This window comes from Sceloporus occidentalis, unplaced genomic scaffold, assembly GCF_023333645.1.
Source record: "Sceloporus occidentalis isolate IW3139 unplaced genomic scaffold, rSceOcc1.0.p SCAF_7, whole genome shotgun sequence".
Classification (NCBI taxonomy): domain Eukaryota; kingdom Metazoa; phylum Chordata; class Lepidosauria; order Squamata; family Phrynosomatidae; genus Sceloporus; species Sceloporus occidentalis.
In genome coordinates, this window is record NW_028316987.1 from 38,308,466 (window position 1) to 38,335,211 (window position 26,746).

At 40.0% G+C, this 26,746-nt stretch overlaps 1 protein-coding gene across 5 annotated transcripts in view; it reads left to right on the top strand.

Moving 5' to 3' along the window:
• PDE1C (phosphodiesterase 1C) overlaps window positions 1-26,746 on the top strand; it is a 280,396-nt gene that overhangs the window by 213,488 nt on the left and 40,162 nt on the right. For all 5 annotated transcript variants that reach the window (XR_016281913.1, XM_089532634.1, XM_089532636.1 and 2 more), the window contains 7 exons: window positions 2,380-2,496; window positions 3,321-3,461; window positions 8,761-8,861; window positions 14,015-14,143; window positions 17,385-17,486; window positions 21,423-21,543; window positions 25,524-25,605. Coding sequence is in view for 4 of the 5 variants with exons in the window: in XM_089532634.1 (XP_089388760.1) it covers window positions 2,380-2,496; window positions 3,321-3,461; window positions 8,761-8,861; window positions 14,015-14,143; window positions 17,385-17,486; window positions 21,423-21,543; window positions 25,524-25,605 (793 nt within the window). In the remaining variant the exon portion in view is untranslated. The remainder of the gene's footprint in view (window positions 1-2,379; window positions 2,497-3,320; window positions 3,462-8,760; window positions 8,862-14,014; window positions 14,144-17,384; window positions 17,487-21,422; window positions 21,544-25,523; window positions 25,606-26,746) is intronic.

Here is a 26,746-nt window from a genome sequence, read left to right on the forward strand (position 1 = left end):
TTAAAGAGACCTCCAAATTTACAGCTGTCTGAGGGGTGATGTACCTGTTATGCACATTACATGCAATCTGCTACACAGGGGTTACCTCTGTGGTGGTTGTTCATTATCCTTGAAGATCTATCTGTCTGTCTGTCTGTCTATCTATCTATCTATCTATCTATCTATCTATCTATCTATCTATCTATCTATCTCAGTGATGGAAAACCTATGGCACACGTGCCAGAGCTAGCATACAACTCCATTTCCCCAGCACTCAGCAGGGGAAGGGGGAGGAAAAAGTGGCCAACAGTTGCCTCTCCGGAGGCAGCTGAAGGCTGGGAACAGCACACAGGGACCCTCACCGGCCTCTAGCCGCCTATCCGCAGGCAGCTAAAGGCTGGGAATGGCATGGGAGAGGAGGAGGAAGAGGCACACGCCTGTTCCTCCCCCTTCACCCCTCAGCCCTTCAGCTGTCTCTGGAGAAGCAACTGAAGGCCTGGAAGAGTGAGGGGAGAAGAAACCCCACCAGTAAAATCCCACCCCTGGAGGGTGGGAGTCCTGCCCTTAGAGGGCAGAAGTCCCTCCCCAGGCACTGGTGCCAGAAGACCTATTTGTTTGAGCACTTGGCCCCTAAAAGGCTTGCCATCACTGATCTCTCTCTCTCTCTCTCTCTCTCTCTTTTGTTGAGCTTGGTTTGTTGAGCATTTACAATATTCAAGAATAACTCAAAATGATGTACAATACTATATGTTATTATGCAGGCCTATCTTTTGAGTAATACAGTGTTGTGTGGTGACAGGAGCAGAGTGCTAGGACCTTTTGGTGTTCAGGGCCGATGGCATCATCTGTCATCTTCCTCAAGAATCTCTGTTCCCTTTGAGCTCAGGTACAATCCCTACAGGAGCTGGCAGTATGGGAGACTGAGCTCAAAACATTGTAATGCTGGTTTTTTTTTTTTTTTTTGGATGGCTTGCCCTTGAATGACAATATATTAAAGTGGAATCATAATACTGTAACTGTGTAATGTGAATCAGACTTAGATTTTTAATATATATCACCATGGCTATTCAAAATTGGTGGTCAAGTTATGGGGACTGTCATAATGACTTGCCCATCAGAATTCATCATATTTTCTGTTTTCTTGGAGTGATCTGGAAATTGTTTCCTTAGAATATCAGAATTTGGCAGGGGGTGATGGCAGCAGCCAAAAACAAGGAGAAGGAAGTTTTTCCCTCCCTAAACTCTTTGTCTCCCTGATGTCATCTGCTGTAAAGAAATGAAAAGAGTCACAGAAAGTGGGAACGTGGAAACACAAGTGTACTCGAGGCTTACTGTAGAATCAATAGTTCCTAAGTACCCCTGCCCATTTTGTCCTCATGTACTGCAGAGCATGTAAATATATTGGAGGGGTAGACATTCCCTGCAGCTGACGCTGTTCCTGCTCTCAACACCTTCTTTTCTTTCTGTGTGCAGGTTTGTAAGAAGAGGTGGTGAGGAGACCATTGGGAACTGGAAGGCTGGTGGAATAAATATGTAGGGAATCCACAAACCCTTTCTTCTCCTGGTTATTAATCCATCTTAGAAAAGAGTACAGAGGCTCCTAGAAACTAACCTATCCTCTGAAAAATCTCAAATTTTGTTTATAAGCTTGAGCAAACTTCTGTAGTATCTCTATGCAAGAAGGTTTCATTAACTGCCCTATCTTTATGGGAAATTATGGAAGAACCATTCAGACAGTAATAAGTCAAGGTGCCCCCCATGGCTGAACCAGAATGCAAGGAGTGCACTTGTAAAAACAAGAGCAGCAAGAATATCATGACCATGATCTATTCTTTACCACGTAATTTTCCTGACGCCTTGAAGACATACAGTATAATAAAGCATTCTTGATGGAGCTAATCAGATCTGGGTAACTAGATAAGAAACCACACAGTAATCCTAAGTATCTGCCAATAGTTTTGTTTTAGAAGGAGAGCAGAATATTAATACAAAGAAATAAAATACAATGAAATATAAATAATAGGGAGGGAAACAGGAATAAAAATGTAGCTCTTTCAAAATAGTGCCAAAATGCCAAAACCAAAATAGATCGGTCTCCAGAATTTAAATAAACTCAAAACAGCATTATATGCTTCTTAAGTATGGTTCTTTGTGTTTAGTACAGTAGATGACAAAGCTCTGCAAAAGAACTAATTGAGTGTAAGTTAACTGGTTAAAACTACTAGTGTTGTTAAGATGTCAAATAGTATCAAACTAAATATACATTGGGTGTTTTATATGAAAGTATTTTTAAAAGACCAAATGATAAACATTATGTTTCACATGTCATAAAATTATGCTTTTGTTCTGTAGCTGATGAAGAAAATAACATACTAATCCTGTATTTCCCCCCCCCTACAGAATGTAGACAAGTGGTCCTTTGATGTATTTGCACTAAATGATGCTAGCGGGGATCATGCACTGAAATTCATTTTCTATGAATTGCTCACCCGCTATGATTTGATCAGCCGTTTCAAGGTCAGTGATCCTGCAGTGCCCTTCACTCTTCATCTTCTGTGGTTACCTGGAAGGAAAAATACCACAAACTTTGTATTTCTGTTTTTGCTACCTTATATACACATATTGGGCCACCTGACAGTAACATATGTGTCACCATTTAATTAGACTCTTATGAACAGATTCATGCTAGGCTGAATAATACTTAAAAGTACTTCAATTATTTCAGCAAAGTGGGGCTCAGTTGTAGCTTTTTTGAAATGAAATGGGGAGTGTTTATTGACTTGTCTGTAAAAAGGGTTCTGTGCTATATCGACTAGGATTCCCATCACAAGTGTGCCATATATGATGGTTCATCTACTCAATCATATCCAGATGGGGATGTCTTCATCATACATTCCTCTACCCAGCCAGCAAACTCTTGCTAGGATCATTGGCTTATCTCCTGTCTACACGTTTGTGCTCCTCCCACTGATGTCTGATACTAAGAACAGAATTTGGAAAGTTACTTAATATAATGACATTTTGAAGCCATCCACATAGCATCATCTTACCACTGTTCCACTGTTCTTAATATCAGACATGTGAAGTATATTTGCCTGAGAGATGCAACCAATTTAATTGTTTTTTATATTTTTATTTCTTTACTGAGTGCCTAATATAGCTATATATTTGGAGGCATTCAATCATAGAATGTTATACGATGGTATCTGTTTGAAAGCAGATGACAATCTTCCAATATACAAAAATCTAAAGTCTTGTTTAAAATCTCAATAAGGTTAAAAAAAATTATTGTGAAGCTTTGCTTTCACCCTCATACATTTTCTTTCTGTATTTGTGTATAGATTCCAATTTCTGCTCTTGTCTCCTTTGTGGAAGCTTTGGAAGTTGGATACAGCAAGCATAAAAATCCATACCACAATCTGATGCATGCTGCAGATGTCACACAGACAGTTCATTACCTCCTTTTTAAGACGGGTGTAGTAGTAAGTAGATTGATCACTGTTCTTAAGACCCTAAAGCTGTGTTGTGCATTATGGGAATTTTTTTTACCACAACCCTCATTCTTCATGGCTAATTGTGCAGTATAATACATGGGATTTCAAGGATTTTATGACGCAGAATCACTGCAGTGGATATCTTTTTCAAGCCTTTCTCAACTGATTTAGATGCTTTGAACTATATCCTGTTAATTAGACATATTAAGGAACTAGTTGTGCAGTGGTCAGATTCAGAGAATTTTGTGGAACTTTGGACTGTGGGATTCTGGAACCAGAAAATAGAGCAGACAGGCTGAAGTTATGATTATAATATTACCTAAAATAATGATTGAATACATTTTTGGTCATGGTGCCAGAAATTAAACCCACAAGATGTATTAGTGCTACTCTTGCGCATACTACAGAACATACAGAACATCCTAATGTTTGGTTTTATCTAAAGTTTACTAAACTGTAGAGATGGCAGCAATAGGTATAGGGATAGGACAGAAATATCCACCACCACCCTCCAAGGACTGGCAAGAGAATGGAATACATCTTCCTTTGGATATACATTTCTATTGAGAGGGGGAAAATAGTCCATTTTGGAGAGACAATTGCACATTAAATCATAAATAGATTTGAAAAATGAACATGAATTAGAATATGTACAGTCAGTAGAAAGTTGCATACAGAATTTTAAACACACACACACACACACACACACACACAGATGTGCCAGAAGCACACAATAGTAAATCAGACACAACATTCAGAGCTGAAATGGAAGTATGGAGATTGGATAGTGGAGTTTGAAAAGTGTAAAGAAGGTGATATTTATCTGTCTGAATAGTACACCATGGAAAGCAGTGAGTGTTTCAGACTAGGATCTGAGGATGACATAGTTCATACATGGAGCACAGACTGGAGCCCAACGGTATGCATACTTTGTGTGCAAGAAAGCTAGGATTTGAGATATCTGAGATCCTAGTCTGAAGGACTATCTTGTAAGGTAACAAAGACCTGATGGTCTTCCCAGAAATCGACAATGGGATTCTGGACTGGTTGATGACTTTACCTTTAGGGTCACAAAATCAGTAATTTGATTAGGACAACCCTAGATATAGGGATAGGGAAGTTGGCTGGGAGCACGGCAGGGGATAGGGAGGAAGCGCTGGTTTATTGGCTTTGGTGTAATGAGGCCACCTTTGCCTCTTAGTGCAAGAGGAAAGGCAGAGAACCTGGGGATGGAAGGAGTAATAAGCAGAACCATTTAGCCTTGATTGCAGTATTACCCGGCTTTTACACATGCCCTCAGTTCTCTGTATCCTTTCCGTGGGTTCTGTATGACTGCTTAAGAACATGCTGGCTCCAGATATGAAAATATGTAGACCTTGAATACAACATGGGCTATACAGGGTGTACTAACACTTCAGCAGGTCAAACCATTTTTGTGCTATCAGGTTTTAACAAACTGACTATGGTCCTGTCTGCACTGACCAGGTTACCCCAAGGGCAGCCCAGAATACCTTGGACCTGGACCTGCCCTTATCTCCTCTCTGTCACCTTATCTCTCCATTCAATCACTGGATGGCTGTTCTCATGGGCATTTCCATATGCCACCCACCACAGCTGCGGTGGCAGCAAGTCACTCACATCAGAGGTCAGAACAAGTCAACCAGCCTTGATCACATGGATGGGCACCTCATTCTGACCTCAAAGCAAAGTGACCTGTTGTAGCGGTGGAGACTATACTTGTTGGCACAGCAGGATGCCTGTGTGAACAGTAACTTGGTATCAAATCTGGGTGCCCATTTTCAACAATATTTTTGCATTTGCCATGAAGTCCATTTCCATTATTATTTAAAGACTCATGGAACCATCACGAGTTTCACATTTGTTGATTTACAGACCAAAAGTAGAGAGACCAGGGGTCTTGAACAGTGGTTGGTTGATAGTTAGCACCTGTACAGCAGTTTCAGGAGACAGGCATGCAGGTCACCTGGTCACAGTCTTATGCAGTGTAGTGATAAATATTATACTGTGTATTGTATTTAAATTATTTCAGACCTTGCAAATGAATGCCTTCTTTTTGCCATTTGTTTTCGTTATGCATTTCCTCCTTTTGGGCAGTGGATCACTTAGAAAACTCTTATTTTTTGACCGTCTGCCATTTTATTATGGTAGCAATTGGAAATGCTTGTCATAAAAAAAGAAGAAAGATAGGCTATCTGAGATAGTAGAGGACACATTCCATCCTTTATGAATTCATATTCCACTTTTACTCATTATCATGAACATGTAAAGAGAAAATGAAGGGATAGCATCCACTTGTTCAGTGTGCTTTCCTATGATTTCTGATTGCATGGAGAAAACTCTACTGTCTGCATGTAATTTCTGTGCATAGAGTCAGATGAATGTATGGAAAATGGGAATAAGGACCTTGTGTGTACATTCAGCATAATGTGTGAGAAGGACTCTGGTTTCATGACAATCAGGTCTATTATGTCACACATGCATGGGGAAATTAAAGATGTTTAGGTATGGGAATGTATGCACGTTCAGTGTATTGAATATGACATTCAATATGGGATTGTACACATACAGTATCACTGTGTTGTAATACAGTCAAAAGTTGCCAGCCAATAGAAAACTACAGGGTTTTTAAAAAAATAAATTATAGGTTAGGTTGGTGGACCCTGACTACCATGATTCCAGAAAGTATCGGTCAACTTAAAAGTCGGAAGACCATTTTTGTTGTCTACTTTTCTTTATGGCTAAACTTCAAATTTATTTAAATGCTTTGTTGGCACACATTTTGGTCCCTGGTATTAACCTATCCATCAAGATATCATTCATGTCAAACCAAATTACTTCAGAGAAGGCAACACAGGATAATCACATGCCTGGAACAGATCAGCATTCAAAGTTTACAGTTGCAAAGCCTAGAGTTTGGGCATAACACTGAGCCGTGATTCACTGGAAACAAAGTAAACAAGAGATGAATTTCTCTCTTCTTTTGGTAATATATGTTATGGCATCATTATGCAGTTTGTTTCCCTGTATCTACTGCCAGGGGAAATTTTTTAATCTTTCTCTTTTCCCTCCCACATTTCTGTATTTTTAAAAAATGCTCAACTTAACAACATCATGTCATGTACTATATAAAACTAGACATTACTTGGAAGAAGGAAAAGGAGACCGCAATCCTGTATGATCCAGTATAAAAGGTTTTGTATGAAACTGCATTGCATCCTGAAGAGTTGTTGTCCCTGAGTAGACTTCCTTAGAATTAAGCGATGTTTAGTAAACCCAATGGGCAAATAAAACAATTACATCTGATATCATCCCATATGGTTTGGCCCTACTCCATGGTCTTATCATGCCCGCTCCTGGAATGCATGTAATATTTGTCAGTATTTTTTAAGGAGAAAAAAGTAAACATCCAGGCATATGTGTTGTGTGGGTGCTAGAGCAGGGGTTCTGCAGGGAGCTGATGTGGTCCTCCAGACCCTGGAAGTTGTCCACCCATTTGTAGGGTGTGTGGACTTAGATGGATAAAATTAAAATCAATGCAGTTGATCTTAATAGAAAAGCCAGATTTGATTGATGTGCAAAGCCACCATGGGTTATAATGTTTCTTCAATTATCCTTGGTAGTTTTTTTCCCTGAAAACAGGAACTTGGTTAATATAATAACTCTGGAGGTGATACGCCGCCCTAAGGGCAGTGCTGTCTGAGTAAGCAATGATTACATAGGGCTCAAGCTAGAAAATGTACTGGAAGCCCTGCAGGCTCCTAAAAGCAGTCTGAAAAAGCATTGGCAGTGTTACATAGTGTTTCCTGCAAGCTTTAATACAACAGTGGAGAAAACCCTTGCTCCTTCATTAGATTTTAAAGGAAGGAAGTCTATCATAAGATAGTTGGAGATTTTCTTTCAAGGAATTTTTAAGCAATTCAGTCCCTCCACTTAAAAAAACCAGGACTACAATGTTGATAATGTTTTGCCCTTGGATCTTTTTCTTTTATGACTGTAACTCCCCAGTAATCCTTGTCGGTACATAAAATCCAATTATCCATTCCATAGCCCAAAGGGACTAAAGTCACATAAAAACATTGTAAAAATCAATAGTCAAGTAAGAGTATTATAAGTATATTCAAAATCAAAATAGCAGAACACAGCTAAAGTTATAATAAAAATAGTTTTTTGAGGACATGTAAATGCTTTGCCCATAAATTGTTAGAATTTCAGTAAATTAGTTATATTAATTATGTTATGTTTCATTTTTCATCCAACTCCATCAAATGGCTTAAAACTGCTGCATAATGCAATGGTTTTGCTCCACATCCCCAAACCTTAAAACTATTTAATAATAATAATAATAGTATTTATTTATATCCCGCCTCTCCCTGTATTGGATCGAGGAGGGTAACAGCATACAAAAGAAAGAACAATAAAATCAAGAACACAGAACAATAGATAAAAATGCAATGAGCTCCTGTGGTGTGTGTGTGTGTGACAAAGAATTATGTGACATCACTTCTGATTGTGTCTGGGACACCAGTGCTTGGGACACACAGTGTGGGATATGAATGTAAAATCCCCCCCCCTAAATCTCCCTCCTCCATGGTTGCCCACTCCTGTGTTAGATTCACACTGAGCACTCATTGATTTCCATGAGAAATCACTCTGCAGTCCTATGTATACATTGCACCAGGGCCTGATTTTTCAATTTCAAGAGTAATAACGATAGCGACATGCTAAAGCCATCCATAAATGAGTAGTCTCAGTCTATAGATAACATGGACTCCTGAAAGTCTCCTGAACAACTGTGTTGCAAATCCTGTGATGTGCAGTGTAGCACAGCTGTCCTGAAAATACACTTTACTGGGCTACCTAAGTACCTCTACCAGAATTGCCAAGCAATGGCACATTTAGCTGCTGTTTCCCAACACAATTGCCTCATTTTGCTAGTGGCATTTGTACTGAGCCTTGCACTTCATTTAGAACGGACTTACAGAGTTCACAGTCCATAACTGAAAACCAACAATATCTTTGTCTATCTGAAGCAATGAAAAGTCAGTGCAGCTCTAGTCAGAGTAGACAGTAGTAGGCTGGTTCCAGCTAATGGCTCCTCTCATTCTGTATGGCTATACTTGAGTTGCAGTGTCCACAGCTTAAAATTAAAAGGCATTGGAGTGTAGCATTTTTGGTGAACAGACAAATAATTTCTTACAAAACAGAATGCCATTTAAAGTCTGACAAAGTGACATGTTATCTGACTCCTCTTAAATCTCTTTTTCAGCACTGGTTGACAGAGCTAGAAATCTTTGCTATGATCTTTGCAGCTGCCATCCATGACTATGAACATACTGGAACCACCAACAACTTTCATATTCAGACACGGTGAGGCCATTTACAAACATCAGTAAAACAACAAAAAGCTATGGGAAAAGAATCTGTGGAGACAGTAGCGGATGAAAATGAAACGTTTAGTAGATGTGTGAGATTCGAATGGAGTTCCAAACTGGAGTGGAGTTTACAGCGGCTCGTACCTGGAATTAGTAACTTTCTGGCAAATGTCAGATAGCAAGATCTAATATCAGGTGTTCGTATCATTTCCATTGAATGATGATCTTACATTTTACCAAAGGAGCTTGAGGTCTGATCTTCACAAATTAAGTATCATAATCAAACCAATATATAAATATATAATCAAACCAATATATAATCAAACCAATAGAAAAAGAGCCCTCCTCCAACCACCATCTTGAGGGGGAGAGAGGCCTTGCAATTTTTTGTATTGTATTGCAATTTTACTGTACACCGTTATGATCATTGCGGAATAGCGGTCTATAAATAAAAATTATTATTATTATTATTATTATTATTATTAAGAGATCTACACCTTTGAGACTAACTTGGAGAAAGAAATTGGTAGACTTGAGCCTACTTCCTCAATGTTCAAGTTTACACAAATTTCAGAGTTTGAATTTGAAATGTGAGTCTCTCTTCAAGCATAGATAAATTTTGGTTTCTTGCTGCTAGTTCAGAACTTTATCATAGTAGCTATTATGCTTTGATTAGAAAAAATAAGAATGAAAGTAGAAATTATATGTATACATGACTTCCACCAAAAAATACTCATGCTGTCTTCTGTCCTGCTCTGTCTCCATATTGTTGAACTAGGTATAATTTCCCCATGTCCTGGTATCACAGTATTTTACTTTTCTTCATTTTCCCCAGTAGTAGCCAGACACATGTCATGAAGGGATGTGAAGATTTTTCTCAATATTTAAATTATTTTTTCACTGGCCATTGTGCTGATGATTCATTCCTCCTGAATTTAAAAATTAAATTACAAATTAATGAAAATGTTCTTGTACAAGTGATTCACTTTAAAATTTCAGTCATAAACCTTAAACTAGTCAGTATGAATATATAGCATAAAATTACTGTATACACATTCAAAAATCTGAAAGTGAAAAAAGATTAATAAATGTATACATTTTTTCTGTTTAACAGACTATATTAATAGTTATGCAAATGAAATTTAGGTACCTGCTATAACATCTCTGTGCAATTACATTACTTTGAGTACTTCCTGTTTAACATTTATTTATTCCAAGGTGTTTCAGTTAGAGGCTGTACAAACTGGCATTTTGTGCCGGCCTGATGCATACTAGGGCTGAACTAGGGCAGAGCATGCACATGCTCCGATCCCTAGTTCTGCCACCCTGTTGACATCATGGTGCACACCCATCCACATGGATAATGTCCTTGGTATGCAGCACCCAAACGACACTGGCCATAAGGGGTGTCATCATGGTGCATGAGCGCACCCATGATGGCCCTTCCAAGAAGCTGCTCAGAGCAGCTTCTTTTAGGAGGTGGGTTGATGCCTCAGCGTGCAGTTGCTGCGCCACAAACCAGAGCAGGAAGGGGCGGCTTCCAACCACCCATCTGTACTGCTCCTCTGTCCTTAAATATATAATGAATATATATAATGAAATGATATTTTAAGCATTATTTAAATGATATTTTAGGCATGGCAAGTTGTAACCTGTTCATTGTTAGAAATTGTTGTTTCTTCCACTATTTTCCCACTAGTATTCATGTCGCTACTAATACATCTTTGACAATTCTCCCATATTTATCAGGTAAAAGTTGATTCTGTCTTCCCAATAAAAGAACTGTAGGGACCATTCCTAATCTATATTGTATTCTCATATCCACTTGATGTACATAAATGATTTACTCTTATTACAAGTCCATTCCACTGGAAAAAATGTTTATTATGTTCAAAGACGATTAGAGTCAAAGCACTATTTTACAGGCAAAAGAACTGTATACAGTAATATGCAAGAAGAGATAATGTTTGATGAATTAACAAAGGTAAAACAGAATAAATGTGCATGTATGTGCACACACATTGCTACTAAGTTAAAACAAGATTACTATTCCCACTATTTATAGTTCATAATCCCTTTCTTACAAATAATAGCAAATAATAGAGTCAAGATGCAGTTCAAAAGGAATAGTGCAGTGATAGATGAGTGATAGGTTTCCGCAATACCTATGTTGTAGGAACATAAATGTTCTCGGATCTGGATTTTTCAAAACTTTCCAGCAGCACAGAAGGGAAGAAGGGAAATGTTCCAGAGTTGCTGGCCAACAACTGTATAAGCATTCATGTGTCCCATGGTCAAAAAAACACCAACCGAGAAAATATGTTATGAACTCTAAAATTTGTATGAGGAGAATTTTTAGAAGCATGACTAGCAGCAGGGACAGAGAAATATAGAGCATTATCGTGTCAGGAGAGGATTTTTTTTTTCTATTTGCAATGGAGAAGTACAATAAGGAACATGAAATGGAATCTGTTTTGAGGACAGTTGCATATACATTAAAAACTGTTAGCATCTTCTATTAGAATCTGGGTCACCTAAAAGGCTCCTTCCAGTGTACGATTCTATGATCCTTCTGCAACTGGGTAGGTTTCATACATTTTGAATACTTGTCAGTTCCAAGCAGTAGGTTCAGTAAATAACAATATTATAGTTAGTGGTCCAAACCATTTGGAGGATTGGGGAAGGCAGTCCTAACATCCATGTCTGATATTTTTTGGATGTAGTTACTCAGAAAAAATAAAATTATTTGAACCAATCTGTTACTGAGGAAGAAACAGAGAAGGCTGAATAAGCTGACCTTCTATATCCACAGCTTCCGTATCCCTGGATTCAAACATCCAGGATTTAAAAATATTTTCAAAATATATAAATTCCCAAAAGAAATGCTTGATTTTATGATTTTATATATGGGACACCACTTTATTACACTGTTGTATTTGATGGGACTTGAGCATCCACAGATTTTGATATCCACAAAGAGTCCTGGAACCAAACCCTAGAAGATACCAAAGGCTCACTGTATTTGTTTCATTTGAGTCATTAGTACAGTGGACTTTTCTTATCCATGGGCTTGGCATCTCCAGATTTGAGCCTCATTGTTTTTAATGGAAACACATGTATGCAGCGGCGCATATGTCACACTGCCATAGGAAACAACAGAACCTGAAGTATGCAGATACAAATGGATTACTGTATAGCATGATGTTGCAAATGAATACTTACAGTCCCTTTGGAATGTGTAATTTATTTTTAAACAATACCTCAGTCTCCAAATGCAAAGGAGTAGGGCAACAATCCGACTTGATAGAGATAATGACCTCTATGCATCTGAGGAAGTAGACCAAGTTTATGAAAGCTTGTGCTACAAATTCTTTCACCCAGATAGTTTCCAAGGGGCTACAGGATCCCTTTGCACTTGGAACAAATAGTGAAGAGGGGGGAAAAAATCTTCTGATTTGTAGTGCAAAACTTTGAATATTTTACTGAGTGGGGTGAACTGAGTAAGAGCTGAGTAACAGCCTCATGATTTCACTCTAATGAGATTTCATATAGCACTTACCCCCCTCTTATCTTCCAACAGCTGTGTTAGTGTGACTTGAAGAAGTGGATATTTTCACAGTAAGCCATATGTTCAAAGGGGATTTTCATGCATAATGAAACTACTACATACAATTCACTTAAAATTAATGATTTAATTAATATCATACTGAGAAGAAATAGGCTTTGTATTTCAGAATGAGTTTGGGAGCAAATGGGCCCCATTTTTAACTTAATGAACAACAGCAAAAGAAACAATTCTGGAAAGACATGTGTCGCAGGGCCACAAGGCACACCCCCAACTCCAGGCTTCTTAGCAGGGTCCATGGCGGACAATAACTCCAAACAACTTAAAGATAATGCTGAGTACCTTTAATAGAATTAATAACACCAGCGGAGGCACTGTTACTTCACAGAGTTCCGGTCTTGGGTTACGTCACACAAATCCTTAGTGGCAGTAAGGTCTTACAGGTCTTCTTCAGGGTCTAGGCTCTCCCCCTGGGCAGGCCATTAACACTCCTGAAGGTCCCAATGGAATGCTCCCATTGAACAATAACCCAACCTCAAACCTCTCTCAGGAGAGCGGGGATGGGCAAACTCCGACAGGAAACCCTCCTCTCCGAAGCATTTCACAGCTTCTGAATCTTCCCACTCTAGCCGGCAAAGTTCTCCCCTCTTGACTAAGCCCACCAGCTTGCCAGAACGCTGACCTTTTTCCCTCCATGCAACTGCCTCACCACCTTCTCTTCTGCTCACACCCTCCTCCTTGAGCGCCTCTCCCTTCTCCCTTTTATCTGCCAGCCCTCCCTTGTAGGGCCTGCCTCCTGGGGTCTTCCCTTCTCTCCTTTCACCCCAGGGATTGCTGAGCCTTGTAGTTTCCAATCAGAGCTCTCACTTTGCAGCACCGCCGCCTCTCCCTTTCCGGGACAACCCTCTTCTGTCTCTCTCATGTCCTTCTCCTTGTTACAAAATGTTATATAATTCTTGTTAGCAGGAGACAACAAATACAGAGTCAAAGGTGTAGGTCCCATGTCTGTAAAATGATGTATATGTTGCCATTCAGCCTATGTTTCCCTCATTGTTCTATTCTACTTCTCTACAGGCGGTTCAATATTTTCTCTTCTTGTCATGTCAAGCTCATGTCAAACCCTATCATGGGACTTGTGCGGGGGGGGGGGACTTCTGCCTTCTGGGGGTGGGAGAGAGGATGAACAGATGCATACCTGTTCCTCCTCTTCCCCACCTTCCTGGGTCTTCACCTGTCTCTGGAGGTGCAGCTAATGGCATGGGAGGGTGGGTGAAGACAAGGAACAGGCGCATGCATTCTGGGTAAAAAAAGTGATGGCCAAAGTGATGACCAGTAAAAGGAGAGAAACACTCTCATACCTAAAGGAAAGGAATGAGAGAGCTATATGCATCTGTTTTTTGATGGAGTGAATAAAAATTGAACCGAATGGGATTATTCCATCCCCGCTTCCATTTGTTTTGAAATACTCTTGATACAAATATATAATTGATAGATATGCTAAACCGTGAGGCAAAATTATTCTCTCACTGTGGATAATGGACCCAAATCTCTGTTTATAAATATTGAATCTTCTTGCTTTATAGATCAGATACAGCCATCCTTTATAATGATCGCTCTGTACTAGAAAACCATCACCTTAGTGCAGCATTTCGCCTTTTGCAAGATGATGAGGAGATGAATATTTTGTCTAACCTTTCAAAGGATGATTGGAGGTAAGAATATCCACTATGTATGGTAGTCGACTGGTATGTCAACATGATTACTCCATGTGTTCTGATTCAGCAGGAGTTTTGTCACACATGGTTGATAAATCACAATTACAGCATGATAATAGTGTCTTTGGCCAGCATTCATTGCACAACATCATGTCTCTCCTGTTGCTGCTTTGCATTTCAATCATTGGTGTAGTGTGCCTTTTTATTGATGGAAAAAACCTGTCAAGGGCTCTAAATATTTCTGCTTTTCTACTGATGCCTCTCATACAACATTTCCCTTCCACTTCAGTTCTGATATTCCAGCAATCACGTGGTATGAGTGAGCATGATTCTCCCTCCCCCCCCCCTTGCTATTCCCAAGCAGGCTGAGATTGTTTTTAGCTTGTTTTCCTTTCCTCTTCCATTCCATGTCTTTTAATAATTTTTATTTTACCATTTTGCTGTAATCGTAGCAGAAATAAAATTTTAAAACAAAGTAATGCATGTGCTGGGCGTGCATAGGGAGGAACGCAAGCTTAGTGAGGCAGTATGGAGGAGAGAGTGCAGGGACATAGATCGCCAAAGCAACATAATAGCACAATGGCAGAGAAGTGTGTTAGTGATTGTTTTCAAATTGGTATGTTCCCTTTTGCTTCAATAATGTGATTGCTGTGGTGCAACAAATTGATGTGATAAAGTCCTCAGTTCATGGAAAGGATGCAGCCTAGTAGCAGAGGATGAAAGAAAAAGTGCCATTTAATTTGGGCTGAAACCTATGAGTTGTAACACAGTTCATAGCAAAATAAGCCATAGGGCCGTAACATTTATTTTATTTTTTTACTGAGCTGTAGTGCTGTATTTGTAACTCAATTCATGGCAAAATAAGCCAAAATAGTGGGACGTAACATTTATTTTATTTTTTACTGAGCTGTAGTGCTATACAGTGGAGTTGTTCTATCCAGTGAATAATGGGGAGTAGAATAAAAAATTCAGCCAAGAATGATTCTAGATAAAATGTTAGGAAAAGAAGTGTTAGTTCTCAAAATTTCACTTATTCCAACACATCTATCTCAAACACATCCATGAATATCAAATGTATTTTGGTGAGTAGTATCTTTAGTGGCCAGTGTTAAATTACAACAAAATACAAAACTGAAAATGATAGAAGAAAAGGTTTTCCATACAGACAGGTATCAGGGATGCCCACACATATGCAGTTTTTGCCGTAGTGAAGTTTCTGCTACTATCATTTCTTTCTTTATAGCAATATTATTGAACTAGTTGTTTATAATACTTATATCTTTATGTTGTGTTGTGGTTTATCAAGCTTGTGAATATGGCAAAGTCTTGATTGTGATTTTATGTGCTTTGTGGAGGTTTAGAAACATCCAGCTACATTGATGGAAACAAGAAGCAAGACTAGAGTAGAATTCTTCATTCTGAGGGTAGGAAGGTTTGATGGCTGCAAAAGCTGTTTTTTCTCTCTTGGCTAAATCCAGTGGTGTAGTGGCAAAGCAGAAGACACCAATTCTATCAAAACAAGCATATGCTTCCTGTTTTAATCAGGTTTCCTGGTTTACAACCAAATTCCAGCAGCAAACTGAAAAAAAGATTATGTAAAACCAGTATTTTATGCTTGCTTTAATGATGTTTCTTGGTTTGCCACTGCAACGTGGCAACAGCATCTGTTGCTCAAATTTGGTAATTCAGGGGTTCCTTAAGGACTTTATGTATCTAGTGAGGTATGTGTAGCCCACCCTTGATATAATGATATCTCTTATATCATCAGATTATAATATTTCCAATTAGCTATATTTCATGCAGGGTGCCACTGGAACCTATAACTGGTTGATTTATAAGTTGAATTTAATAGGTTCATAATTCATGAATCTGTAATGAGACCAGACTCAGCTCCAACAAAAGTCAATGTTTTAGTACTTAAAATGTAGACTGATTATGAGCATTTATATGTTCTGTGCCTGTGTAGTCTCTGTGAATAAACATCCAAGATGCTGTTTTATGAATGATCTGATTTGATTCTTTGTTTTAATCATGTTGGCCCGTTACAGACGGGCATAAAAGTACGTGCTCAGCATGTACTAGGGTTAGAAAGGGGCGTCCCTTCCGGATGCCTCCAACCCTAGTATGTGCTCAGCACATACAAAATGGCGGTGCCCGTTCCACACGGGGGCTGCCATTACAACGTCACGACCGCGCTGCTTCAAAACGGGGCGGCACGGTTGTGACGTAGTGGGGCTGTGCGAGGGCGCCTGGAGCGCCCTTTCTGCGGCTCCAGAAGGAGCTCGGTTTCGGAGCTCCTTCCAGGTTTGCGTCCCCCAAAGGGGCGGTCTGTAACACGCCATAGTTTCTTAAAGAGGTTTCTCATATGAAACACATATGCACATGAATTTAATTAAGCCTTTCCTAAACTAGTTGAAGTGTGTCCATAGCATATTTCCAAATGTATATGCACAAGAATTCACAGAATTACCAAGATATCATATTACCAGATAACATTTATCCATGTCTGTAAATGATTGATTATATGGCAAATTCAGTAAAGTTTCTGATATTTAAGCTTGTCCACCATTATATCCTGAAGAAGATGAATCAAACTTTGTTTAGCAGTTTTGCTCATTAATGCACTTGAGAGTATTCTTTCAACCATAATGACAACAAAATAGTTAATTTTCTCCTCTCAAGAAATATTTAGCTTTTGTTATTATTTCAGAAGGGCAGGATTGGTACACAGATCACATTTGACAAATACAGGCAAAGATAATGACAAAAAAGGATCTAACTGAAGCCAAGAAAGCAGATAAAAGGTGCCCGCTGAGATGTGTGGTTGTTTCTTCTGGTGTTTTGTGTTGTTTTTATTATCAGGTTTCACACAGTTTTCTGAATCTATAGCACTGTCTTTGCCACACCATGTATGAGCTAAGAAAGGCATCTAGGAAATGTTTTAGCTATAGTTTGCATATACATACCTTAGGTGTAACAGGTTCCAAATCATGAGTTACTTATAATTAATGCATTGTCTCAGTAAGAAAAATGTAGTTAAAATAAACTGTGATAACTTAACAAGGGATAACTTTGTTCCTTTTCCAGTTTAAATGAAATATTAAGTTTTTTAATAGTAAACATACAAAAGCAAACATACAAAAAAAAAAAAAAAAAAAAAAGGGGGGGGAGAAAGAAAGATGTCTCATACCTCTCCCCTCCTCTCTCTTTGCTTCTTGACTGGATATCTACCCAAAAGGGAATTCAGGACTCTGGTGATAGAGATGGTGCTGGCTACAGATATGTCTTGTCATTTTCAGCAAATCAAAGCCATGAAGAATGCATTGCAGCAGCCAGAAGGGTGAGTCACATTATGACACTGTGTGAAGGGAAGGCCAGTAATACAGCTGGTACTTTGCCACTTCATTAAACAAGCTTTGAAAACATCTCTCTGGGGGGACCCAGCCTCCTTTGATACCAATGTGTATTTTTTTTTTACAGTGATTGAATTAGTATTCACTCTCTCACACACAACACTCAAAGCTGGGAAAGAAGAAACTCATCTTTGTTGTATACTTTGTACTGGAAATAGAGCTCACCACTGCTCAGCTAGAGGGAAAGTTGAGAAAGGCAAAACATCACTTCCACCGTGTTATAACAATTTGTTGTTGTTTCTAAAAATCATTACAGGAGGTACTAAAAGCACCCTTCCTACTGCTCTGGATTAAAACATAGAACATCTGGGTGGGAAGGAAGGCTTTTTGTGTTTGCTTCTTTCCAGGAATTCCACTGGTATGTGTTTCCTGTCAGTGGTTTGGGAGAGGTGCTTTGGGAAGGAACACATTTCAGTAACAACTACTACACTCCCTTTTGGAGGTTCAGCATCCATGATGATTTTATCCATTGGGGAATGTTCTCTTTTTGATATGCAATGTATCTTTCTCTTACCTCAGCGATAAGCACTGGAAGGTTCACCTGAGGGGGGATAGATCAAATCTTTATCAGAAATTCAAAACATGATGACTAACACATCACAAGCAAAAGCATGACAGGAGGCTAGCCTTTTTAGTGTTTTATCATTTTCTGGAAGTCAGCTATTTCCAATCACAACAATGTCCATTGCTTCATTGTTAGAAATAATCTGTTTCTTTATCTGCAAAGGAAAAGCACAGAAGTCATGCTATTTTCATCTCACTTGGGTCCCTTCCACACTACAGGTTTCCCCTGCCTTTTGACACTTTGCTTTCTGACACCTTGTTCTTCGAACACTTGCAAACTGAAGACATGTTCCATTAATTCAAAGAGAGGTCTGCTTTTCTGTCAGTTTTTCTTGCCTACAAGGCTTGGGGCTGGGTGCTGTGATTCCACTTAACTGTCATGCAGTGGCATCACACAGGGGGATGCAGGGAGTGTGGACTTCACTGAGTGACACTGTAGAAGAGGGGTGACACCTGGACAAGCACACCTCCCATCCTTGCTGCATGCCACTCTACTCATAAATAGAGCAGTGCACAGCAGCAAGGGAGTGTCCGCATTACGCTCCCTGCCATACTCATTCTACTCATAAGTTGAGTGGTGTGCAGCAGCAAGGGAGTGTGCACACATACCCTGCAGTGTGCCATGCTACTGAGGAGTACAGTGGTGCATGACAGCAAGGTGAAGGAATGTACCCATTTAGCCCTTCCCCTGGAAGCTCTGCCTCTGCACCGAGTGACATCCCGTACAGTAACACTACTGCTGTCATGCTTCATCCAATGGAATCTTGGGATTTTCAGTTTAGGGAAGGGTATTTAGAATGGACAATTAGCGAACTCTAGTTCCTTGCCTCCCCAAACAACAAACCCCAGAGTTCATAGAATCACAGAGTTGGAAGAGAGCACAAGGGCCTTCTAGTCTAACTCCCCCTGCCATACAGGAACTCTCAATCAAAGGGTCATATGATGTAGCCATGGCAGTTACAGCAGAATCATTGTGCTATAACTTGGTAGTATGAAAGAGCCCCTTGTGTCCTCAGATAAAGATAGCTGCTAGCTGTTATTCTCTCAGAGACTTTGGAGATTACGGAGTTTATCGCATTGCTTATTACAGTGACTTACCTCTCCTGGCTTAAATTTTAAATCAAGCGGTATCCTGATATTATCACAAGGATTTTGCTACCGAATCCGCCAACCGGGTCCATCCCTGCTCCCCAATGTGCCTCTTTTTGACACCAGCAGTTTTCCCTCTTAAGAAAATGGCCACTGGAGTAATCCTGGGAGCGGGGATGGACCCGGGTGGCAGATTCAGTGGCAAAATCCTTGTGATAATATCAGGATGCTTACCAATTTAAAATTTAAGCCAGGAGAAGTAAGTCACTTTAATAAGCAATGCGATAAGCTTGGGCTTATAGTGGTGCTATTCTACTTTTACTGCTCTGGCTGCCTCCTGTAGCACTCTGGGGTTTGTAGTTCAGTGAGGCCTAAGGGCTTTCTGGCTGAGAATTCTAAATACTCCTCCTTAAACTGCAAATCACAGAATGCTACAGGAAGTGGCAAGGGCAGTAAAAATAGAATAGGGCTATAAGAGCCCATTCCCTGTACCATATAATTCGCAGCACCATTCGAGCTATATGAACCTAATTTCCATTTGTAAGCGATCCCGATCCGTATATGATCGATTACAGTGGCGACAAAGTGGAGCAAATGCCAAAACCATGATTTTTCCTGACAGTACATTTAAAGTGGTGTCTTTTGGAAAGAATCAATCCCAAAGAGTGTTCAGCAAGTGGGAACTACAAATCAGGATCGATTCTTTCTAGAGGGGGAGGTACGATTGGCAGAGGGGGTGGGAGGTTTTTTTAAAAGAAAACTTTTAATTGATGAATTGATAGTTTGATTTGGTAATTACTTGCAAAGGCAAGTAATTGTCAAATCATTCTATTGATTTTGCTTCTAGTTTATTTATTTATTTTAAAAAAACAAAGCACACTACTTTGCCTTGCCTTCCTCTCTTCCTCCTCCTCCTCCTTTTCAGGACCCCCACCCTCCTTGGCTTACTCTCCCCCTCCTCCTCTTCTTCCTCACTGCCCCCCGTCCCTTGCCTTCCTCTCTTCCTGGTCCTCTGGCATAGCCCCAGTGCCTCCATGGATAAGTGTCCCAGGCAAGGAGGAGGCGTGGAGGAAGCTGGCTGGCTTGCCCCAAGGTGGCAGGGGCAGTGGGACCCCCAAGAGGCCATAGAGGGAGTCTCCCTCCCCACTGCCACACTTGGATCGGGCCCTAGAGGGACCTCAGGAGGAGCAAGCCAGCGAGCTAGTGGCTTTTCCTCTGCCTCACGCCGGGCTGGAGGAGCACGAGGCTGTGAGCTCCCAAGGGGCAGAGGGTCCAGCAGGCCAGGAGATGGCGTGGCGGTGGTGCCGTATGTGCAGGTTCGGGTGGGAGTGGGAGGCCGGGGCGGTGGAGGAGTGGTGCGCCTGGGCTGGGAGGGTTCCTCAGCCAAGCGGGGGCAGGTGACAGGATCTTCAACTTGGCTCCTGCCTCCATCTCCCCCTTTCTCCACTGTGGGTCCCTGTGTGGGGTGACTTTCCAAGTCCCCAATGCACTCCCAACGTACCCCAAGCCCCCAATGCACCCCTACAAGGGGTGACTTTCCCAGCCTCAGCAATCGGCGGCTCAAGTCACACTCTCTCAGGCTCAGGTCACACTTTCTCAGCCCACCTCCCAATTGCCAAGTCAGGCTGCTGCGTATGTCATGGGTGGTTGACACTTGACAGGGGATTCTGAACCAGCGTGCAGCCAGTGGGAACTACAGTCACGCCAAATTAAATCACTTAGACAGATGTAAGGAAAAGATCCCCTTCATAGTAGGAACTGGAGGCCTTTTGGATTTGCTTTCCAAAACGGGGCAGAAGCGACTCAGAAAGCGATTCATCTTGTCAGTGGGAATGGGCCCTATGTCTACAGTGCAGTAATCTCCAACCTCTGAAAACACTCTTACTGTCCTCAAGTTGGAGGCTGCCCTTCTATCCTCACTGTGTACACTAGGTCAGGGACTACAACAGTGATTTCTTTCAACCACAACTCCTAGAGTTCCTTATTCAGCATTGTCAGTAGCCATACTGGCTTGCAAATTCTGGGACCTGTACTTGAAAAAATTATTTAAAAAAGGTCTTTCTTGAAGATCCTTGCTTGGAACACAGTGTGGATGCACAAATGATTTTGTATGAGTACCTTAATAATTTGAAAGAGGTCCTTTGTCTGAGCAGTTTCTTCTCCATCTAATGATGCAAACAGTTAAAGTGTGTCACTGTTTTGGATTACAGAATTGACAAACCAAAAGCCTTATCACTGATGTTGCATACAGCTGACATCAGTCATCCTGCCAAGGCATGGGACCTCCATCATCGCTGGACCATGTCCTTACTGGAAGAGTTTTTTAGACAGGTAATGTGAGAAACTTCAATTATTTTGCTTTCAAACATGTAGCCATGTTAGTGACTTGCAGCATAAAGGAGGAAGGAAGGGGGGAGGAGGAGGAGGAAGGGGAGAAGAAGAAAAAGAGAACACAGCACCATTTTTAAGCTTCACTGATTTTTATTTTAGCACAGGGTTTTATGTGTAAGGTGATCAGGTCTTTGAGATCTTCACAGTGGTCGGTTAGTGCTGACATGTGAAAGCAATAAGTGTGCTTTCCAAAAGTCAGTTTCCCAGTGTTCTAACTCTCCTGGAGAACATTACTTTTTGTTATATGTGCAGTAGTGAGGACTCTTGCATTAATATATGTAGTGTGCCATTAAGCCATTGTCTTTGTTCATATTTCTAATAATGAACTGAAATTTGTGAATATAATTCAGTTCAACAGTTTCACTTTCTAGACTTCCTTTGTAATTTCCTTGTTCAAGGACCACAACCTGTAAATCACTTACTGTGGAGATTGCAGCACTACAGTCATGGGAACTTATCACACTAGGGACTTACCATGTGGATATTATTGCCCAAAAGTTGCCAAACGCTCCAGAAGCACCAGAGGTGGGATCACCCGTCGTGCTTCTGAAACGTCACTGAAGTGCTCTGGTTGTTCTCCCATTGATGAATTGTTCGCTGAGAAGCCATTTTTGTAATAATGGGATCTTCAGTTATTACAAAAATGGCTTCTCAGCAAACAATTCGTCGATTCTCCATGGAGAATCCAAGCTTGATCTGTTCTAGGATCTATTTGCTTGTCTTTTTGGCTCTCACAGTATCTTCAACACTCTTCTTCAGCGCCACATGGCAAATGCATTAATTTTCTTTTTATCCACTTTCTTCACTGGTTATACCCGAAGCAGCTCTGTCAAATCTGCCTTGTTCTGCATTACGTACAGCTTATAGAGCATCTTTAAAAATAACCCCACATACACAGCATTACAGTAATAGGTACAGCAAATCACTGGTTCAGTACTGGCCAACACTACATCCTTCAGATGGCAAAAACTAAAAACCAGTCAGGTTGGAAGATGTGCTAGAAAACACTAATTGATTTCTTGTTTGTTCAGAAAGGATAACAGTGTCCAACATTCAATTAGGTAAACAAGGCCGCATTGCTTATCTCAGCATATTTAGCAGAGAAGTACTTTGCCAGAGCCCATGTAGTTTTCTTGCTGGGAATATAAAATACCATTAAACTAAATGAAAATATCCATTCAATTATACAGAAGCATAAGGCAAATAATTTGTATATTACTTGAGTGATGAGCTGTCATGCAGTAGATATTGGTAGGTGGGTGTATAGGTTTGCCTTGGATTAATCCTGTTAAGTGTATAACTTTAGTTGTTCTCAGTGTTAACACTGGTGTGTTTATAATAAAGCCCCATGTTTATAGGGAGTATCAGCTGACTAAACTGTAGTGCTTTAAATGCAATGCATTATTTTAAAGGAGAGAGATGCTTTCTACCTTCTGTCATGATTTGTTTTAGATGGCTTATAACCTGGATGAAACTGGGACAAGGTTAGAGCCACAGCTTTTGGGATGCTTTTGCAAACACATATATAGCAGGCAAAAATTATTCAGAGCTAGTAAGGCCAAAATCAGTAGGTCAGATCAGAAAGAGATATTTCTTACTATATTGTGACATTAAAATATGCAGTGGTTAAATTAAAAAAAATAGTTATTTATATTAATTTAAAATGAATTAAATATATCATATATCTAGCTCTGACAAACATGACTACCGACTATAGAATTGGCCCTCCACATTTGTGGCTTTGACCTTTGTGCACTTCATTATTTGCAGTTTTGATTAATATATTCTCTCTAGGAATCTCTTAAGTCCTCCAGCGCAGTTCTGCCAGAAGTTGACCATAGAGTTGTGTTGGAGAATCTAGAAGTTCCTACAGAAAACACTTCTCTAGACATTTGTAGGTACCCCATCATGATTCTGTGATCAACTTCTGGCAGATGTTGACCATAGAGTTGCTTTGGAGGACCTGGAAATTCCTAGTGAGTTGTTCTCTCAGGTAAAAAGAATAGTGTCTGTGTTTTTATTTGCTGTTTTTCCAAATGCATGGGGGTCCATCACCCTTAACCCCTGCAAATGTGGAGGGACTACTCTAGTTTGCTGAGGCATGAACCAGCACTACCGTTGGCCTTACGTGCTTCCTCCTTTTCATTGCACAAGAGAAAGAAGGTTTACAGTTTTTATTCCAAGTTCTTGTCTTCTTCCAAAGGTGTAGCTCCCACACTCTGTGCAAAGGGGGAAGAGAGAGTTCCGAATATACTTGACTACAAGTTGACCTCATGTATAAGGGCAGGTTTTGGGGCCAAAATTATGGATTTTGCTATGACCTATGGATAAGTTGAGGGTAAAACTTGGAGGCTCCTTCAGTGTGTATATGTGTGCATGGGGCAAGAGAGACTCTAACTGAGGCTTCTTGTTTCAATGATTTAGCTTTCGTTTCTGCTTTTGTTTCATGTTTCATTTCCCAGACAGTGAGTGGGAAAGGGACTGTTTATTTGTTTAAAAGCAATCAGTCACCCAGACTCTTTCTGCTTGGCACAAGAAATAAACTGCTCTGCGACTGCATGGGGAAATCTGAAAGAGCTGCTATCACATTACCATACTGGTCAGGAAATAAGTTGACCTGGGATTTTGGGGTCAATTTTTGGGCATACATTTTTAGATTTATAGATAAGTATATACAGTATATCACTCTGTCCAAACTATGTTTGTTATTTATGATCCAGAGCTAGAATGATCTTTACTCATTTATAGGAAGCCTTGTAATGAGTGCTGTTTATAATAGTTCTCAATAAAAGTTTTGGAAAAAGGCAGTGTAGGTACTTTTTCAAAAAATCAACCTTCATTTCCTACCTAAAGTATAAGCTGGGGTTTGGTTTCACAATCCCTCATGGACAACAAAATCCGTGGATGCTCATGTCCCATTAAATGTAATGACATAGCAAATTAGCGTCCTTTATAAAAAATGGAAAATCAAGGTTTGATATTTGAAATTGATACTTTTTTTGAACATTTTCAAACTGTGGATGCTTGAATCTGTGTATTAAAAATCCATGTATAAGAAGGGTCGGCTGTATATTTGTTGTGCTTATCTGAGGGCCTGGAAAAGAAGAGATATCTCTTCCATGCCTATGCCCACACCCCTGAAAGCATCTTTACTTACTGTCATCCTAGTACAATAGTTGAGATCCCTTACATATTGGTAAACAGAGGCATTAGCAACAAAGAGCTACTTCCTCCCGAATTGCCCTTTGTCGTCCTGATAGACTGCTGCCAGGACTTCAGGCTCTGTAGCCACTAAGACCTCTTCTCAGGAACTACTGCAAATGGGAAACAGGCTGCCTTCCTCCACTAAATTGGTTGGTGACCCTGTCTCTCACATCACCATCTGATGTGAAATTCTGGACCAAGGCGAAGCTGAAAAATCTGTGGCATTAGTACACATGTGTGAGTCCTAGAGGGCATGTGAAGTGTCAGTTTTATGTTGCTGACTTTTGTTCAGAAATGTTGATCACTGTTGAAAAATTGTGGCTTTTATACTTTAACTAATAACTAAGTCAGAAAGGCCATAAACCAGACAACCCAGGAAAATTATTCCTGGGCAGTTGGGATTTTTGTACTGTACTTCCCTCAAGTAACTAGGAATGGAGGTGTCATCTACCATTTTTATGGGAGAAAGGTCCAAAGTCCCACTGAAAAAATAATATATGAGTAACCATGGGAATCTTTTCAAAACTGTCTTATGGCCAGACTGTATCTCTCTCTCTCAATCTCTTTCTCCCCTTTTGGCATTCATTAGTAAGGTCACAGTACCTCTTTCCCATGTGCAAGTCCTGTTGAGATGATAGGAAAATCCACAAAACCATGATCTATGCTGTCCACATTATTTTATACATAACCTGTTGTCCCTTCTCTTTATTCTTCAGGGTGACAAAGAAGCTGAACTAGGGCTTCCTTTTTCCCCATTGTGTGACCGGAAATCCACTATGGTTCCTCAGTCTCAGATAGGTAGGTACCTCTATTAATGCTGCTTTTCTGAAGCAGAAGAATATGTTTTAGCAGGGAAACAGTTGCTTAGGAGGTGTTATTCTGTATTATATAAAAACAAAGGAATAAGATTCCAGTGATTTTCAATGATAATTATACCCTTGTAATGATATAAGTATTCTACCATTGTTAAACTTTACTAGCTTAAAAGGGCAGTTCTAAAATGTAACTGAATTAATTTTGAAGCATGAGTTCTATTCAGTCTAAATTAAAAACCATAGCATACAATTCTGTGCCTCTCATTCTGTTACTCTTTGTATGGACAGTGCAATCATACTCTATAGCTAAATCAGCATTCAGTGTCCACTTGTTTTCAACACAGTTTACTTTACTTCTCTGATATGGTGATGGTACAAAGGCAGAGGCAGTTGATTTTCTTCCTACCAGCTTTCTTCACTGTCCAGCTTTTACAACGAAACATAGAAATTGGAAATGCAATGGTGTGGTGTTGCATTGTCTGTACATTCCATTTCTTGTTTTACCTGGGGATTGTCCTCACAGGCAAAAAGACCCATGTTCTCCCTGACCTCATGTCATTCAGATGACGCATGCCAAAACCCTGGGGGGCAGGATTGGGCTTGATTTTGCTAGGCCAGATATAGATCTGGAAGTTCAGACCTGACCATGGGGTAAACAGTCTTTACCCAAGGGTAACTTACCTCTAGTTTTTCATGGACTTTTCTAGAAACTCTGTGGCAAAACTGGACTGTTTACACCTTACTCCTTACCTTGCCAGACATCACAAAGTCCAGCATGATGCATGTGGCATTTTTGCAGAGAAAAAAAGCAATTTTTCTCTACAGGAAACAGCATTTAATTTGAAATGAATATTTCTGTGCAGACTATTATGTGAGTATTATTTTTTAGCTCAAAAATACCACATGTGAATTTGAACAGAAAAAGTCCTGATCTGCAAATAGTCTTTGACACCTAGACATGTTTGAAGATTTTCTCACAGCATGAAGAAAATTGACAGTGTAACAGCATGAAGAAAATTGATAGTGTAACTTGTTTTCAAGAACAAAATTAATGAAGAATTACATGCCTTCAAGCCTGTAATTCCACCTTTACAGGATAGACAGCTGAGGTGTAATGTGAAGGG